Raw genomic sequence first — 18,290 nt, forward strand, 5'->3', positions numbered from 1 at the left:
GTCCCCTGCACTCTTGGACAACTCTTCCTACTGCTGGCTTGCTGCGGGTTTCTGTGATAAGTCCTCTGGATATAGTGAGACGGTCAGGATGCTCTTTCTAATCCTAACCTCAGTAATGGCTTCTGGGAAACTCAGAAAAGTCTCTTCTCATAGTCTTCAAGCCTTTGAAAAGAGCCAGTATGTCTCCCTGTAATTAATCCTCAACAGATTCAGTTCCTGCATAATTTCGGTGTATAAACACACATTTGTTATTTATTAGCAACAACTCTTATTACCTTTGGGGGACCCAAGGTAGTCTGCCAGCTTCGCTCCTTAAAATAGGCTGCTGGGAAGCCAGTCAGGTGCCCATGTGGGCAAGAAATGTGTTTAGAGACGCCTTCCTGAACAGTGGAGAACTGAAATAGCGCACATGGGGACATCTCAGCATCCATAGGGCATGTGCTCCCAACTCTGAGGCTGGCAGCAGCTGGATCACCTGAGAAGTAACCTGTCCTCTTCTCCCAGGTTCCATCCACCCCCTTTCCCACCAGAAACAGGGGAAACACTTAGCTTCTACCCACCCCTGGGCTCCTGGGCTCCTGAGATGTGTGTGTAGATGGTGATCGTACATGTGTAGCCAGCCAGGTGCCCTCAGACATGTCACCTTGTAGCTCAGAGGTCAGTCCTCCCCCAGGCAAGGGACACAAGTAGCTAGTGTGTCTCTAGAGCTGTCATTCGTCTACTGGGCAGCAGCACAGCACCCTCTCCGCCCTCCCCCCCCCCCCCCCCGGGGAGTCAGCGCATTCAGTTAGTGCTCACTGATTGCATGACAGGCGAGGGAAAGGCACTCAGGTGGGGCAGGCAGTCATGTGAGATGGAAGTTTTCATAGAACTGCTGGCCCTGGTCGATGTTAAGCCAGCTCCAGGACGTCTTAACCCAAACCAGACTGTCTTGGGGCTGGAATAGGTTAAGACAACCCAGCCACCTGTTGTTTGATTTTCTTGGAAGGCAGACAAGACCATTTGAGGATCTTGCAGTTTTCCAAGCCACCTGCCAGTGGCAAGGCGATGAGCAGAACTTCCCTCCCTGTAACTCACTTTCCCTCACCAGCTGTTTCACAGGTATAACTAGTGCTACTAGTAATAACAGCTACCATTTTGTCCAATACTTGATATGCTCCAGAACCTGAGCTAAGCAGTTTCATACACATCATCGCATCAAACCTTTACAGCCATGCTCAGAGGAAGGCATTGTTGAGAGGCCCTTTCTACAGATGTGGAAACGGAGCAACTGAGAGGTTAGGTAACCGGGTCGTTGTCTCTCAGCATGTAAGTGCTGGAGCATTGGAACCCTGGCAGTCTGAATCTAGAGTCCACGCCAGAGATGCCCTCATCTGACCCAGTCATGGGCTGACCTGCAGAGCTCGTTTTGTGATACACAAAACGAGAATTCCTTGGCTCAAGCCAGGGAGGAGCTACCATGGAAGTGATGGTTAATCAGCTCCTCCTCTTATGCCTCAGTCTAAGTCACGAGCTGCTGTCTCCCATGGAACTTCCTCTGGTTCATCGCTCTGACCCCGCTAAAGTTTGCATTGAGCCCTGTGCAAGGGCAGTCAAGAAACTGCTTGTTTTTAAAGACTGGGCTTAGGTGAGATGACAAGAATTCTCCCCAGCAATAGAAGCAGACTGATTTTGTGAGGCATTCTTTTTTGGGGGTTGGGGGGTGGACCTGTGGCATATGGAGGTTCCCAGGCTAGGGGTCAAATCAGAGCTGTACCTGCTGGCCACAGCCACAGCAGATCTGAGCCACATCTGCCATCTACATTGCAGCTGACGGCAACACCGGATCCTTAAACCACTGAGTAGGGTCAGGGATCGAATCCACGTCCTCATAGATACTAGTCGGGTTCATTACTGCTGAGCCACAGAAGGAACTCCCTGTGATGAATTCTTAAGGGAAGAATTCTTCCCTCTGCTGTGTATCTGCAGCTGCCCAAAGAAAGCTCTTACGGAGACCTGAATTCTGCAATCATTCCATTCTTTGGTCATCGAGGGAACAGTTTCTCCCTCTTAAAGGACTGATCAGTAACCAGGTAGCAATAAGACAGTCAAGAGCCGCCCTAGCAGCTGTTGAGGAGGGAAGGGCCAAGCCAGGTCACACTAGTGAGGCCCTTGATCTCCCAAGAGCAGCTGATGGCTCCCCACATCCCATCTCAGCATCTCAGCTTCCCTCATTGCCTTAGGAAAGCCCAGTTGCCTGCAGCCTCTTCCTCCCACCCTCCTGTGTCTGTGGCATCAGAGGAGGTCCTATTTTCAGACAGGCCATCCCGCTTTGCACTAGCAGTTTGAGTCACCATGACAACCCGCTGCAACCCATGACCAGCAGTGCAGTCATTATCAGGAGGGAGAAAAAGTCATCTCTGCCCCCAGGGACTTGGAGAGCATCCCCTCTTTCCTTGTATGAATGGTCCAGAGCACCTCTTCCCAGGCTCAGAGAAGATACTGGGCAAGGTCAGAGCTCCTTGACCTCATGTGAGTATCACCTCAAGAGGTGGCTAAAGGTCAAAGTAAATCCCCCACATTTCATATGGGAAGGATGAGAGCATGTTTATTCCAAGGCAAGAGAGTGGTTCTTATGACAATTAATGGACAGAGAAATTCAGGATGGCAGAGGGTTTTTCCTAAAATTAAAAAAAATAATAATAATAAGAGAAAGGGCGGTGATTAAATACTGCAGCTTAATCAGGGCTCCAAAAGGGCTCCCCTAAATGGCACCCCCACTCATGGCTTACACCGAGGCTTTAGGGTAGGTGAGGAGTTCCCATTGTAGCTCAGTGGTAATGAACCTGACTAGTATCCATGAGGGCACGGGTCCGATCCCTGGCCCTGCTCAGTGGGTTAAGGATCTGGTGTTGCCGTGAGCTGTGGTGTAGGGTCAGTGTAGGTCACAGATGCTGGTTCAGATCTGACTTTGCTGTGGCTGTGATATAGGCTGGCAGCTGCAGCTCAGATTTGACCCCTAGGCTGGGAACTTCCATATGCCCCAGGTACATCCCTAAAGAAAAAAAAAAAAAAAGTGGATGGTGCTCACAGGTGCACACAGAGAACTTTTGAGAATGAAAAGCCTTTGGAACCCATCCTTGAGAAATGACTCTGCCACGGGGTTGTTGGTAGCATCCTGTCCCTGCTGTGCATGCAGCTGAGTGCTTATGAAACAGAAACCGACTCCCCAGCCTCCCTGGAAGAAAAGAGGCTCTGTGAAGCACCCACGTGGCAGGAGCCTGTGCCGTCTTCCCATCTTATGGTCTTTCCCGGAGGGACTCACTTGCCCACCAGGAAGGGACTGCTACACTCTTTCTTGTCCTCTGGGGTTTGGGATATGCTTTTGGTCTTTCCAGAGAAACACGACTTAAGAAGGAGGCGTAGCCTTAGACCGCATCTTCCAAAGACCCCTGGGCAGGTGTGGAGGATACAAATACCACCGGAATGAGAGCTCAAAGCCACTGAAGCAACACGCCACCTCCTGGCGTTACCAAGGTGATTTTGATGCAATTTACCATGAAACCTGCCTCCAGATGTTTGTGTTTTTCCAGCCTTGTGGCAAAGGCTGTGAGCTCAGGGGACTCTTCACTGAGGAGCGAGGATCTTCTCATCTTCACATGTGAGTGAGGATGGTAGCGAAAACCGGACCCCCGCGGTCCTCTGCTCCATTACTGCTCCTATAGCCAGAGCCGGAGCTGATAAGGGGTAAGAACAGCTGCTGCATAGCGAACCCTGACCACGTGGCCGCTTTAGGGAGACTGGGTCAGGGGGGCCCCTTCTCACAGGTCGGGGTGGTGGCTCTCACTTCTGTCCTATGGCCCGCGTCCCCCGATGACCTGGACCCTGAGTGGAGAAGGCTGCAAGCTGCTACCAGTCACGGGAGCACCTAGGACTTTTCTGGCCCGGCCAGTCCCCGTCCCCCAGCAGGACTGAGGTCACGAGAGCCCCCCTTGGCCCAGATGCAGGACTTGCGATATTTCATCATCCTCTGCTCCCCCTTTGCTGCCCCAAGCTCTAGCTCTGAGGCTCCCAAGGGCTTCTGTTTGCTGCCTTGCTTTTTTCTGAAGGCAACAGCTCCTGGGAAGGATTCTCTCTCCACAGCATCGTTATGTTGGTTAGTCAACGGGCTGAGTGCTAATACTTCTTGACATGGAACATATGTGGAAGCTGAAAGTGCTCGGTGCCTTGTGGAGCTAACGCTTAGCCATAAATTTAGAAGGTGATATATGTGTGTTCCCACCCTCCTTAATTTCCTCTGACGGGAGCCTGGCTCTTTGCTGGCATCTTCTTATAGACTCATCTTTAAGTTCATGGGAGTGGCTTCAACAAAGCTGCTTCCACCTCCCCCACAAGCCCCTTCAAGGGCATCAAGGTGGGAGTAACGCTTTGAATTAAGAGAGCATGGACCTACATCTCAACCTACCACTTACTAGTTGTGCATCTTTCAAGGTACTTAAGCTTATGGAGTCCCAGAGATGTCACCTGTCAGGTGGAGGTAAGACTTACCTCGCGGGCCGTGGGAAGCATCAATGAGTTCATGTTTGTAAGCAGCTGGCCGAGGGCCTAGGCACACATAGGGCTTATTACCTGTTAGATCGTGTGGCCCCAGCTGTCCACCTGGCCTGATCGTCTCAGCCCCTCCCTCTCTTTTCTGTTTATGTCACCTCTGAGTTTCCTTTAGGAGGCGGGTCTGGGAGCAGGTGGCCCTGCAAGATGGTTGGGTCTGCTACTGGGGGAATATTTATGAACATAGTATACCTCCAATCCCTGCCCTCCTCACCGATCCAGCAGCGGGTCAACTGAGATCAAGTTGTGGCCTCAAAGTTTGGAGTTTGAGGACCAGGCAGCCTCTGGAATGAGGCAAGCTGGAGCACCCCATCTTGCATAAGGGATGCTGTTATCTCTGCTTCATTGCAGTCCCCTGGTCTGCCTCAAGTGAGAGTTCAGCATGAGGGGCGTATAGGGCCAAGCCCACCAGCTCCCAAATCAGCATTTAGTCAGTGACCCCTAAAGGTTGAACCCGGGCTTTGCCCAGGGGCAAGCCACTCAGTGAACAACCTGCCAGAGTGCCAGTGGCAGTTTAGCAAGCATCCCAGAGCCTCCCAGCTCACCGGCTCAATGCCAGGTCCTCCCCAAGAGTCAGTAGGACCCCTGATGCCTCTCTACAACCAAAACGCAAGCCATCTTTCAGACCCAGCCAGGCCTCCAACCACCCGAAGCATCTCCAGGTGCCTGCTGGAGTTAGCCAAAACAGCCACTCCCCAGAGATGGGGAACACCTCCCACCAGGTGCAGGAAAGAGAAGAGGGATTTTACATGGCGGATGCAAGGTGAACTCTGGAATCAGGCAGGCGGAAGCCTCACTGAGTGACCTTGGTCGAATCAGTCACCACTCTGACCCTCGGTTTCCTCATCAGCAACATGAGGACCATCGTCGTGTGGGGGTGGAAGGAAACTTGGCACGGGGCCACGCACAGAGCCATGGCCTCTGGAGGTGATGCCGCACTCTTATCCATTCACGCGGCAGCTGCATCTCAGAGGGCATCGCACTGGGACAGATCCAGCAGCCTTGATGGAGAAAGAGGCCGAAATTAGTCCTTCTGTGAAAGAGGGAGAAGGCCTGTGTTCAGAACTTCTTACAGAATTGCTGAACCCCATCCCAATAGTTGTTTACTCTCTGTTTGTTCCATCACAAGGTTTTGCTTTTTTTTTAACTCCCCTGCAACCCTTGTCCGTGTACCAGAGAGCGCAGAGATCCTTTCACGGACGCCAGACTGAGTTGAGTAGCTGCCAAAGTTGCTCCCAAAGGAGAGAGGATAGAAGGACAGGCTGTTAGATGCTGCCGTTGCTGGGGATCAGGGAGACTGCCCGCGCCATCTCAGCTGGAGGAGCAGCTTGGTGTTATCTCTCCCTGCACCTATGCATCTTGCCTCGGGAGCCAGGCATCTGGGAGAGGATAAGTGACCAGGAAATTCTGCCCTTTGGGGCTTCCTTTTACTCCTGCTTCGTGCACTATCTTTGCTTCCTAATCGGGCCAGCCAGGGTTGTTTTGCTGCCTTACATCTTTGCGATAATCTTCTGGGCTCAGAGATCTTGGAGCAATAGGAAACAAGAAAGCATCTGGACCAGAAAAAGAAGCCTTGATAGTTCCGATGGGTGAGGAGGCTTGCCAGAGTGGCCTGCAGTTTGGATATCCTTTCAAGGCATGTCAGAGCTGCCTCTCCTCTCCCAAGGCCATGTTCCTTATCCAGTGTCTGGCACTCCCCCGAGCAAGTACTGTGATCGGGCTCTTGAATCTGCACTAGGATCTCAAACCTAAATGCCTACTCGGGCAAGACAGGTGGAATAAACTTGTGAATGGCAGACTATAGAGCATAGTGAGGACTGTGGCAAACAGAGCATATGTCTTATCTAAAGAGGGGTAGCCACTCCATGGCTGCCTCCAGTAGACCCAATGTTACCGGAGCTTTTGATTTTTTTTTTTTTTCCAAGAGAAGGTAGAAATCTTATGTGTGTCTGTGTGTGTGTGTTTGTGTGTGTGTGAGAGAGAGAGATGTCCTGATTTTTCTTATTGAAGTAGAGTTGATTTACAATGTACAGCAAAATGATTCAGTTATACATATACATATATGTATGTATGTGTATGTATTCTTTTTCTTATTCTTTTCCATTATAGTTCATATAAAATAGTGAATATAGTTCCCTGTGCTATACAGTAGGACTTTGTTGTTTATCTATTTTATACATAGGTAGTTTGTATCGGCTAAACCCAAACTCCTAAATGATCTCTCTCCACCTGCTCTTCTCCTTTGGTAACCATAAGTTTGTTTTCAAAATCTGTGAGTCTGTTTCTGTATTGTAGATAAGTTTACTTGTATCATATTTTAGAATACACATATAAGGGATATCATATGATATTTGTCTTTGTCTGACTTACTTCACATAGTATGGTCATTTCTAGGTCCATCCATGTTGTTTCAAATGGCATCATTTCATTCTTTTTCATGGCTAAGTAATATTCCAATGTCTGTATAAACCACATCTTTATTCATTCCTCTGTTGATATTGATTTAGGTTGTTTCCATGCCTTGGCTATTGGAAATAGTGCTGCAGTGAACTTTGGAGTACATGTATTTTTTCCAATTAGAGTTTTCTCCAGATGTATGCCCAGGAATGGGATTGCTGGATCATATGGCAGTCCTGTGTTTAGTTTTTTCAGGAACTTCCATGTTGTCTTCTATGGTGGTTGCACCAATTTACATTCCCACCAACGGTGTAGGAGGGTTCCCTTTTCTCCACTGCTTCTCCAGCATTTGTTATTTGTAGACTCTTTGGCGATGGCCATTCTAACCTGTGTGAGGTTGTACCTCATGGTAGTTTTGTCCCAGTTTTTAATGCCCTGGGAGGGCTGGATGAGCAGGGTTGCATGTGGGATGTTGACGTATGTTGTAGGGAGGATTCGATCCTCAGGTCATGAGTTCGGCTCCTCTGATCCGTTTACTGATAATTCAGTATTTCCTGGTAAGATGATGCCCTCTAAAGACTCTGAACATCAGGGTTTGGAAGAAATCACCACATACTTCATTTTTCTTGTTAAACAGAAGAACCAAAAAAGTGTGGTGTGTGCATGTGTGTGCCTGTGTGTGCGCGCGTGCGCACATGTGTGCATGCATATGTGCTTGTGTGTGCACTGCACGTGCATGTGTAAGTGTGCGTGTGTGCGCCCGCATGCGTGCGTGCATGCGCGCGCGCGTGTGTGTGTGTGTGTGTGTGTATGAAGGGCCCTGACCCATGGGTGCTTGACCCTTGTGGGTCCCGTTTCCCCTGTCTCCCTGTTTCCTAGCATCCTCCTTGGAATGCCTCCCAAATGGAGTGACTTTGACTAAAATTTAATAGACAAAGCGCAGGAAATCCTTGGGGGAAATCACTACGGCGGGGGGACAGATGGGCGGGGTGGATGAAGAAGACCCTGAACCCTCCAGAGGCCTCACTCACCACACCTGCTTCCATCCTGCTCCTTGGAGACGTGTGACCTTGAACGAGCCCACCAACCTCCCAGCCTCGGTTTCCTCACCTGTGGCGTGCGAGGCCGGCTCTGGCCATCTGCCCAGGTCATTGTGAGAATGAGAGGATGTCAGGAAATCACGCTGGAAACCTGAGACGTATTCTAGCAGCATGAGCTTTTATTTTCCACTGCGAGGCAGGAGGACATCTGGGGGAACCCTTGGGACCCTGCCCATGATTAGCCAGATTAAACAGGCAGTTCTTCTTCCCCTTGTCACCCCTCCAGCTGCCTGGCTCGCACAGGATGTGCGCCGGCCCGAGGGGAGGATGCGCCTGCAGCCCGGGAGAGGTGACAGGCGTGATTGAGCTCCCATGGCAGCCCTCCGTCACCAAGTCCATCACCTGCACCCTGGCATCAGGAGCCTTGGGAGCCAAGCCAGCCCTTTATGAGTCTCATGGGTCCCTCCCCATGGGAGAAGCTCTGAGCCAGCGTTGAAAACAGACACTTCTAAAATTCAAGGATTGGGGCTGGTTAGTTTAGTGACCCCCCCCCACTTGCATCTGAGAGTGAGCGAGACATGATTTTATACTTCAGGGGCACACAGGTAACTGGTCTAGAATCATAAAGGAAATTTTTAGGGCCCAAAGTGCTTGCCTTGCCAGCCCCATTCTGGAAGATGCTCCTGTAACCTTCACGGCATCACCTGTGCTGGACCAGCCTTTCATCAGAAAAGCAGCTGCCTTTTAGGCTTTTTGTTTGTTTGTTTGGGGGAGGGTTCTGAAGAACAAAAATCACCACAGAACAGGGTCCTCATGGACAGGACGGCTGACCCTGGGGGATGGGTGTCACCTGAGAGGAGAATGACCCCATAGAGTTGCATTTGGAGTCAAGTGTATTTCTTAAGAAATGCTTGGGCTAAGCACTAGGAGTAAAGAGAGGAATTAAACAGTCATTTGTGCCATCCTAGAACTTACTGTTGGGCGAGAGGCAAATGAGAACCGGGAAAACAAACAAATATCCTCTTACCACAAAATAAGAGAAGTGCTATGAAGGGAGCGAACAGGGGGCTGTGAGAGACTGTAGTGGGAAGTCTGGGTCATACTGGAGACGAGGCAGTCCGGGCAGGCCTCTCGGAGGAGGTGGCTTTTGAGCGGAGATGCAGAGGAGGAGAAGGAACCCCCTTATGAAAGGGGGAAAGGCATGTTCAGAGGACCTGGACCAGAAGGTGCATGGGGTGCTGGAGGAATCACACGGGCTCTCAGGGTGTACGTGTGTGTGTGTGTGAGAGAGAGAGAGAAAGAGAGTGAGAGCGAGAATGAGAGGATGTGTATGTGTGTGCACGCATGCCTACCCACGGCTGTATTTTTTCTGGGAAGATGACCTATAACTTTCATCAAATTTCCAATGGGATCAGTGATCCAAAAGAACTCTGAGGAATTCTCTGAATCAAAATTACCCTTAGTCAATCAACTAAAGCTTCAAAACAATTGTGCCAAATGATTATGTGTGTGTGTGTGTGTGTGTGAGAGAGAGAGAGTCCTGGAAGCTCTGCAGTTTAAAGCAGAAAGTGAAGCACCCAGAGTGCCTTTTGGGTCTCCTCCGAAGACATGATGCAGGGGAAGCCTCCGAGGCATCAGGGTGTGGCACAGCGTCCATGGCAACCAGGTGCACGAGTGCCCAGGCATGTTGGAGGTTTCGGTGGCCACAGGCATGCAAGTCCCTCTCTTTCTCTGCTGAGGGCAGGAGAGTGCAGGAAGCCTGCAGCCCCTCCCCTGCAAGCGCAGCCCTGGCGGCACTGGGATTTAGTGAGTCAGCCGCCTCTCTTTTCCTGCAGCCTCCTCAATGCCAACAAGATCAACTGTCTGCGGGTGAACACATTTCAGGACCTGCAGAACCTCAACCTCCTCTCCCTGTACGACAACAAGCTGCAGACCATCAGCAAGGGGCTCTTTGCCCCTCTGCAGGCCATCCAGACGCTGTGAGTATGCCACCTCGAGTGCCAGCGCATGCCCGGGCAGCAGGCGACCCTAAACATGAAGTCAGAGAGAACACGCAAAAGGAAGGCCAGGCGAGCAGGTCCAGGAGGATTCCTGGAGCCCGTGGCGAGAATGGAACACTAGAGGACTAGCTCCCAGCACTAAACGCCCACGCCGTGCTCACCACCACACTGGGTGCTTTCCCTCTATTCGAACTTTTAAGCCTCACGCCCTATGAATTAGGTGCTACTGTGCCTCTGTACCAAGGCACAGAGAGGTTAGGTAACTCACTCAATGTTGCACAGACAGTAAGAAGCAGGATTTGAATTCAGGCCGAGTTGCTGCTCACCTGCTCTCTTAACCACTATAGCTACTGTTTGTTGTTGTCGTTGTCGTCGTCGTTGTTGTTGTTGTTGTTAGGGCATATGGAAGTTCCCAGGCTAGGGGGTCGAATTGAAGCTGTAGCTACCGCCCTGTACCACAGCCACAGCAACACCAGATCTGAGCTGCGTCTGTGACCTACACCACAGCTCACAGCCACTGGATCCTTAACCCACTGAGCGAGGCCAGGGATGGAACCTGCGTCCTCATGGATACCTGTCAGGTTCATTTCTGCTGGGCCACAACAGGAACTCCAAGCAGCCACTGCATTTGAGAGCAGGTTCCATCTCTGATGATAACACATTCCTGCCCACCAACAACCCCCACCTTCCGTGCAAAACCAAGCCTCTGAAACAGGCACCCTGAGAATATTTCGCCTCCCTTTTTAGGGAGCAGTTCCTCACTCCCAAGCGTGGCAGATGCTCATAAATAGTAGATGATCCCTGAGAGCAGATCTCAGCCTGTTTTTGATGGCTCCACCCCTAGGCCGAGACCCTCACCCCCCAGCCCAAGCCTTGACCATAAGCCTGGGGGTTTCTGGAGGTCTTCTGAGTCATCTGGCATTTACTGTCCCTGGAGCCAGAGACGGGAGCCAATAAACAGTAAGAACAGCTGCTACACATTGAGCCCTGACCACGTGCTGAGCACTGGGTGTGGCGCTCTGGAGAGTTTTTCTTACTGAGCCGCGGGAAGCCGGACCCACAGTGCTGCCCTCGTGATGCGGAGGATAATAACAACAAAACCCGCTACTATATATGGAACACCCATCATGCGCCCGACGCCATGCCAGCTGCTTTATGCACCGGGTGTTCCTGAGTTTGGAGAAATAAAATTCACTCTGCTCTCTGCATAAACCCTAAGCCTGCAGCTTGCTTTGCCCATCAGAATTGGCGTGGGCGAGACGAGCGGATCAGTGGTAGGTCCTGCCCCAAATGGGGAGCGTAAGGAAGGCTGATTCTCCAGGCCAGACGCCAGCTGCACCTCTGTCTTGCAGACAGCACGGCTCAGGCCCCCTCTCTGGGTCCTGTCTGAGAGCAGCAGTCCCCCCATCCCCTGAGGCCTCCTGGGGTGATGAGGGAGGGAGCCTGGCACGGGATGGTCAGAGTCCAGCCCAGCGCCAGGCCGGGTGGTGGCAGAGCGCGGCACAAGGGTCCCTCCTGATCAACTCCCATCCCTCTCGCAGCCACTTAGCCCAAAACCCGTTTGTGTGCGACTGCCACTTGAAGTGGCTGGCTGACTACCTCCAGGACAACCCCATCGAGACCAGCGGGGCCCGCTGCAGCAGCCCGCGCCGGCTGGCCAACAAGCGCATCAGCCAGATCAAGAGCAAGAAGTTCCGCTGCTCAGGTAATCAGGTTACGGGGATGGGCCCCACCTTCCGACTCTGAGTACAGCAGCCCCGGAGAGGCCAATAATCCAATCTGGAGGACAGCGCGCGCTGTAATGGCTCCTGGGGAGCATCTTTGCAAATTAAATTGGGGAAATTCAGTTAGCCCTGCAGAAAACCAATTAGCTTATGGATTTAAAATAAAACACACACACAATAAAAGCACTGGGGAGGGGGAGAAGGGGGGCAATTTCAGGAGAGACAGAACCCAGGCAGCAGCACTTCTCCAGGGCTAGGTGGAAGCTTGGGGAAGAGGCAGCCTTTACATGGGGGATCTTTAGAGGCTTTGATTGATGGATGGATTTTTAGTTTCTAAAGCAGCCTCCTCAAGTGGAAGACAGAGAAATAAATAGACCCCAGGCCAGGCTGCAGGATACATGGAATCTTGGGGGCCCATGATCCCCCCTCTAGGGCCAACTTTGGTACAGCCCTTGCCGTGTAGTCTAGATTTCAGATGGTTTGGGGCTTTCCTCCACCCTGGACAGGTGCATTCTGACTCTGGACAGAAGAGCAAAGAGTGTTGCTTAGGAAGAAGGCAATGCTGTGCTCTCTCGTTCCCACACTCTCTCTAGACACCTTCCTCCCTCCTGTACCCAGAAATGACACCACATGGGGGGCGGTGAATGGCAGCTCCTCGTGGAAAGCTGGGCGAACAGGCAGTTTAAAATGACCATCATTTGTGTCATTTGCTCCCGGGGGGGGGGGGGAAGCTGCTTTGTGCTCCCAATGGCAAGAGGTTGATAATATGACGTCTGAGAGGGGATGGAATCAAGCCTCACAATCTGTGTGTCAACAAGAACCATTCGTTTCTCCCCCTGCCTGGAGCGTCTCCTGTAAGCGGGTTTTCCTGGGGAGGCCAGCAGCGTACCTCTGCTTCTTTCACATTGTTCTTGACCACAAAGTCCAGGTGTCACCAGAATGCTGAATGTGAGCTAGTTAATTTTTTTCAACAGAAGCAAACATCTCAAGGGGGCTTGGTGGGACCCCAGGGACTTTGTGGCCATCTGAGACGTTGATCTCAATTTGTCTTCCCCTGGAGTTCCCATCATGGCTCAGCGGTTAGTGAACCTGGCTAGCATCCATGAGGACGTGGGTTTGATCCCTGGCCTCGATCCGTGGGTTAAGGATCCAGCATTGCCGTGCACTATGGTGTAGGTCCCAGACACAGCTCAGATCCCGCATTGCTGTGACTGTGGCATAGGCTGGTGGCTACAGCTCCAATTGGACTCCTAGCCTAGGAACCTCCATATGCCATGGGTGCAGCCCTTAAAAAAAAAAAAAAAAAAAAAAAAAAAAAAAGACAAAAAGATCAATTTGTCTTCCCCAGAAAAACAATGTCAATTACAAGAGCGGTTTCTTGACCATGATGAGCTGCTCCTTTGACTTGGTTCTTCCTATAGTCCCGTGAGATCAGCAGGGGAGGTCCCCCTTCTGCAGCAGAGGGAGCCCAGGGGTACCCTGGATCATAGCCAGCTATCGGTGAAGGCAGGGCTGGACCCCAAGTCTGGCTCTCTTCTCAACTCTGGGCAGCATGTAGGAGAGAAGGGCTGTTGGGAGAGGAGGCCCAGCTGCTTGGATGATTCCTGTCTCAGGGCCTCAACCCCTGAATTCTTTCCTTAACTTCCTTCATAGGGCCCTTAGCATCTCAAAAAGGAAAATGCTCTCCCAGCCCAGAGCCACAACCATCATCTTCCAGGGCCCTTTGCTCATGACTTACACCTCTTATTACTTCTGTATGCTCTGTTCCGTAGCCAGGGCTGAATTAATTAACTCTGACAAGCAGGTATCCCCAAGAAGAGGGGTGATAAGAGGCTGAAGAGGAGGGGTTCCTGTTGTGGTTTGGTGGTAACAAACCCGACTAGTATCCATGAGGACACAGGTTCGATCCCTGGCCTCGTTCAGTGGGTTAAGGATCTGGCGTTGCCATGAGCTGCAATGTAGGTTGCAGGTGCAGCTCAGATCTGGTGTGGCTGTGGCTGTGGTAGAGGCCGGCAGCTGCAGCTCCAGTTCAATCCCTGGCCCGGGAACTTTCATATGCCATGGGTACAGCCCCTAAAAAAAAGACCCCCCCCCCAAAAAAAGAAAAGAGGCTGAGGAGGGCAGGAAGCCATCTACCTACCCTGATCCCTCTGTCGGGGGCAGGGGGACCTTTTGACATGATCTTGAGATCCTGGTTGTTGTCAGCTCCCTGGGGCACAGCACAGGGATAGAATCAGCTCTGGGATAGAATTGCCTCCGAATGACTGTGGGCTGGGATTGGAGGTGAGCTCCCGACAGAACTAAGTAAGAAAAGGGAGACGGTGGGTAGACTTGGAGACAGTAGGGCTTAGTTCTCACTCTCGCTCTGCCACTGCCTACTACCTTTGCGCTAGAGGAATCCTGGCTTCTTTTCCCATGTGGGGCAAGAGTGATTAGACATGTTTAAAAGAAACAGGCAGAAGGAGCAGGGTTTTTGGATTGATTCTGTCTAAGATAGCTTTTTTTAAAAAAATCATTTCTGGAGTTCCCGCTATGGCACAGCGGGTTAAGAATCCAGTGTTGTCTCAGGTAGCTGCTGAGGCACAGGTTCAGTCCCCAGCCCAGCACAGGAGGTTAAGGATCTGGCATGACCTCAGCTGTAGTGTAAGTAGAAGCTGCAGCTCAGATTCCATCCCTGGCCTGGGAACTTCCATATCCTGCAGGCGTGGCCAAAAAAAAAAAAAAAAAAATCAATACTAAGCAGAAATAATGCCTTTAAAGGTAGAGAAAGTTAGAACCATGATGATTCTGACATATAACATTCTATATGCTCTTATTTTGTGTAGCAGCAGGCAGGTGAGGTAGAGAGAGCCAGCTACTAGTGAGCTCCAAGGCCTTGGCTTTGAGAGATACCGGAGCCCAGACCTGCTTAGCCTCAAGGGGTCCCGAAGCCTTAGATCTAAAGCTCTGTGTTTCCAGGAAGCTCCGGAAGACGGAAGGAGGGGCAAGTGACACGTACTGGATTTGACAGATAATAAGTCTGCCTTTTACTTTCTCCTAAAAGCACCCCCATTGCAAAGACAGCTGATGTAATTAGGAGCCAATTTGAGGGCTGCTCTTGCAACACATAAAGCCCCTCCTTAGGCTGGGCGTCTGGCTTCCCAGCTGCCCCGCGTCTGCCTCTGTCAGCTGCATCCGCTGCCCTGGGCAGCAAGATCGGGTTAGAGGTGAGTGCTGCCGGCTGGGGAAATCTGACCATCGGATTAAGTCCTCAGAAGGCACCGTCTGGCCGCCTGAGACCCCAGGCCCATCCTCAGGGGAGCACTTGGCCATTGGAAAAAGCTGTCTGCCTTCCATCATGCCTCCCCCACTTTGTGCGTGGAGACCCAGTCGGCAGGCAGAAACCCTGGTGGCGAAAAGCACAGAGTGCGGCGTACTCTCTCTGCTCATCTGTACAGAGATGGCAAAGAGCAGGGCCCCGCCCAGGGAATCCTGGAGCTTTTGAGCTCTCAGGGATCACCCAGCCCACGCTAGAAAGGAAGAAATTGAGACCCACACAGCAGAAACATCTTATCTAAGGTAACAGAGCAGTATTTGCAAGGCAAGATCTGTAACCCAGGACTTCTGACATACTGAGAAAATTCCTGATGGCCCTCTCCCCGGTCCCTCCATTTCTTTTTGATGAGGGAAACCAAAGAGAAAGAGCAGGAGATTTGAAAGCTCTGGGGCAGAGGCATGAAAAGGATGGACGTTCCCGGCTCCGGTCCTGAGGACCTGGGCAAACTTGAATGTGAAATCCCCAGACCAGGGTGTTCACAGAGCCTCGCCTGTCTGCGAGGTCCACGCAGAGCTGAGTCTCAGTTACGTGGCCACGTCTGATCTGTCAGGTGACAGGGCTTAGTAAGAGGTGGGGCCGGATCCGGAGCCGTGGAGTGGCCTCGACTCACTGGTCAGTCCGTACAGGCAGCCTATACATCACTGAGATGCTGCGACCATTTTGTCCTAAAAACACACCGTGGAGGAACAGTGACCCCATCCCTTTGGGCAGAGGGTAGGACAGGGAGGGTCCCCGTCGCCTGGCCCTGACTCTGGTCTCCTCAGGATCCACGTCTTCTCAATGGCTTGGATGGAAGGTCAAAAACGCTGCCCCAGGTTCTTGCACTTAAGAATATAGAAGCTCCCGTTGTGGCTCAGTGGGTTAAGAACTCAAGATAGTCTCCGGGAGGATGGGAGTTCGATCCCTGGCCTCACTCAGTGGGTTAAGGATCTGGCATTGCCACAGGCTGCAGTGTAGGTCACAGATGTGGCTCAGATCTGGTGTGGCTGTGGCAATGGGGTAGGCTGGTGGCTACAGCTCCAGTTCAACCCCTGGCCTGAGAACTTCCATATGCCGCAGGTGCAGCCCTAAAAAAGAAAAAAAAGAATATAAAGACCGAGCACCCTCACCTGGGCCCATGGCTTCCAGAAGAGTTGGTTATTGATCCTCCCAGTCCACTCAGTGGCTCACAATCATGGAATAAATCAGAACATCAAGAAGGACCTTGGAGTTCCCGTCGTGGCTCAGTGGTTAACGAATCCGACTAGGAACCATGAGGTTGAGGGTTTGATCCCTGGCCTGGCTCAGTGGGTTAAGGATCCAGCGTTGCCGTGAGCTGTGGTGTAGGTTGCAGACGCGGCTCGGATCCCGCATTGCTGTGGCTCTGGTGTAGACCCCTAGCCTGGGAACCTCCATATACCGCAAGAGCGGCCCAAGAAATGGCAAAAAGACAAAAAAAAAAAAAAAAAAAAAAAAAAGAAGAAGGACCTTAGCATCTGGCGTCTTCCCCCCTTTCCTCCTTCTCTTAGGCTGAAGGAAGCCCGTTGTCTTGTCCATTGTGATGGCGGGTGTCTCAGTCCCAAGCCCAGGGCCCCGTAGTTCCCCACCGTGCCCCCTGCCAGGAACGTGTATCTTCTCCCCATGCGACACCCCTCCTCTACCGTACCTTGAGTGATCTGGGATGAACCTCAGCCAGCACGAGGGTTTCTGGGGCGCTGAAGGATACTGAGGAGACTCATGACGAGTAGGGCAACAGATGGACTTCTTCTAAAGAAGAGCGTTGCAGCTTTGCTAGGCCATCGGGAACTGTGGCCTGTCTCTTTAAGGGGGACCAGGCTGTTGCAGAGCCACTCTGCTGTGGGATGGGCCCCCGGGCAGCAGAGAATGCAGAAGAGGCTTCTGCTCAGTTTGACATCTTGGCAGATCCACTGGTGTGATGGAGTGGGGTTCAGAGGCTCCGTTCAGGATCACGGCCTTTCGTGGTCGTCGTTCCCTCGGGAAGGATGCGTTCTGCCCAGATACTCCTGAGTCGAGTGTGTGTCCAGTGGCCTCCGCCTGTTCTTCTCCCTTCCTCCTGTGTCTCCCCCGGGGCGGGGTACGAGGGCGGTGGGGCTCCTGTCTCGGAAGCGTTCCCGTGGAACCCCGCTCCTGGTACTAATCACGCTCAGTGGGGGCCTGCTCCGGCTTCCGCTTCTCCACGCTGCTTCCTCTGAGCGCTCCTGTCCTCTCTCTGACGCTGCTTCCTGACCTTGACTCTGACCAGTCGCCGCGGGGCTTTCCTTTGTGCTTGATCTAACCATGTGGTGGAACGATGGAAACGGAACATGGTTCTGTCAAGCACCGCGGAAAGCTCCGCGCTCTCCTGCAGCATGGCCCGCCACCACCGCCGCCACCGCTGGACACCTCTTCTCTGCTCTGGAGCACCGCAGCCCACCACCCGCCAGACCCACCTCTCCCGATCTAGCCTCACTCACAGCGGGCGGGGGGTGGGAGTCTCGAAGGACTCACAGTACCGCCACCTGCTGGTAGCAGATGTGGGGTGAGATGGAGATGGAGGAGCGTAGCCGGGGCAGGCTGAGATCTGTATCCACATCTTCATCCCAAGTGGAGTCACGGTTCTCCCAAATCTGGATGCCGGCCACAGGGCAGAGTAGCCAGGTCTGAGCGCAGAAACCACCCACTGAGTTTCTTCTTCCATTTGAAGGGGACGTGTATCCCCAAGGCATATGCCCTTTGTTTCATGGAAACGTCCCAGCCCAAGATCATTTTTTCCAAGTGGCAGCTAACCCAAAGGACATGCCGCTAGTGACCCAGCCCTCACCTCCCATCTTTATTGGAAGCATTAGGAACTAAGGGGAGCATGAAGACCATGAAAGGGCTATGAGTCTGAGACACTGGGTGTGACCTGAGGCTCCTTCTGGAACCGACCCTCCTCTCCTCAGGAGTATTTTGGCCCTGAAGTCCAGGCTGTTTCCTGGACCTTCCAAGCACAGTTAACACGAGGCCAGAGTGCTGGGCTCCTCAGTGGTGCTAGTTCAGTGCCATGCGGGGGCGGTGCAGAAACTCACTGCCTCTGATAATAAAGAGAGGGGTCTTGGCACCTCGCATTCTGCTTATGTCTTGATAAATCCTAGGCCCAGTGTGATCGAGAGATTGTGTTGTTGGTTCATGCTGTGGAGTCTGTGTCCGGTCCCATATAAGAGAGAACCATGGTGGGAACCAAACCCTGCCTTAAGCCCGGGAGTGG

At 52.2% G+C, this 18,290-nt stretch overlaps 1 protein-coding gene and 1 non-coding gene across 4 annotated transcripts in view; both read left to right on the top strand.

Moving 5' to 3' along the window:
• The window catches only part of SLIT3 (slit guidance ligand 3), a 669,892-nt gene that overhangs the window by 547,076 nt on the left and 104,526 nt on the right, over nt 1-18,290 (top strand). For all 3 annotated transcript variants that reach the window (XM_021076955.1, XM_021076953.1, XM_021076954.1), the window contains exons 13-14: nt 9,860-10,003; nt 11,566-11,729. In XM_021076955.1, coding sequence (XP_020932614.1) covers nt 9,860-10,003; nt 11,566-11,729 — 308 coding nt within the window. The remainder of the gene's footprint in view (nt 1-9,859; nt 10,004-11,565; nt 11,730-18,290) is intronic.
• On the top strand, nt 17,315-17,398 carry MIR218B (microRNA 218b). Its single transcript, NR_038604.1, has one exon. It is a non-coding gene; the product is annotated as a microRNA 218b (primary transcript).

This window comes from Sus scrofa, chromosome 16, assembly GCF_000003025.6.
Source record: "Sus scrofa isolate TJ Tabasco breed Duroc chromosome 16, Sscrofa11.1, whole genome shotgun sequence".
In the NCBI taxonomy this organism is placed as follows: Eukaryota; Metazoa; Chordata; class Mammalia; order Artiodactyla; family Suidae; genus Sus; species Sus scrofa.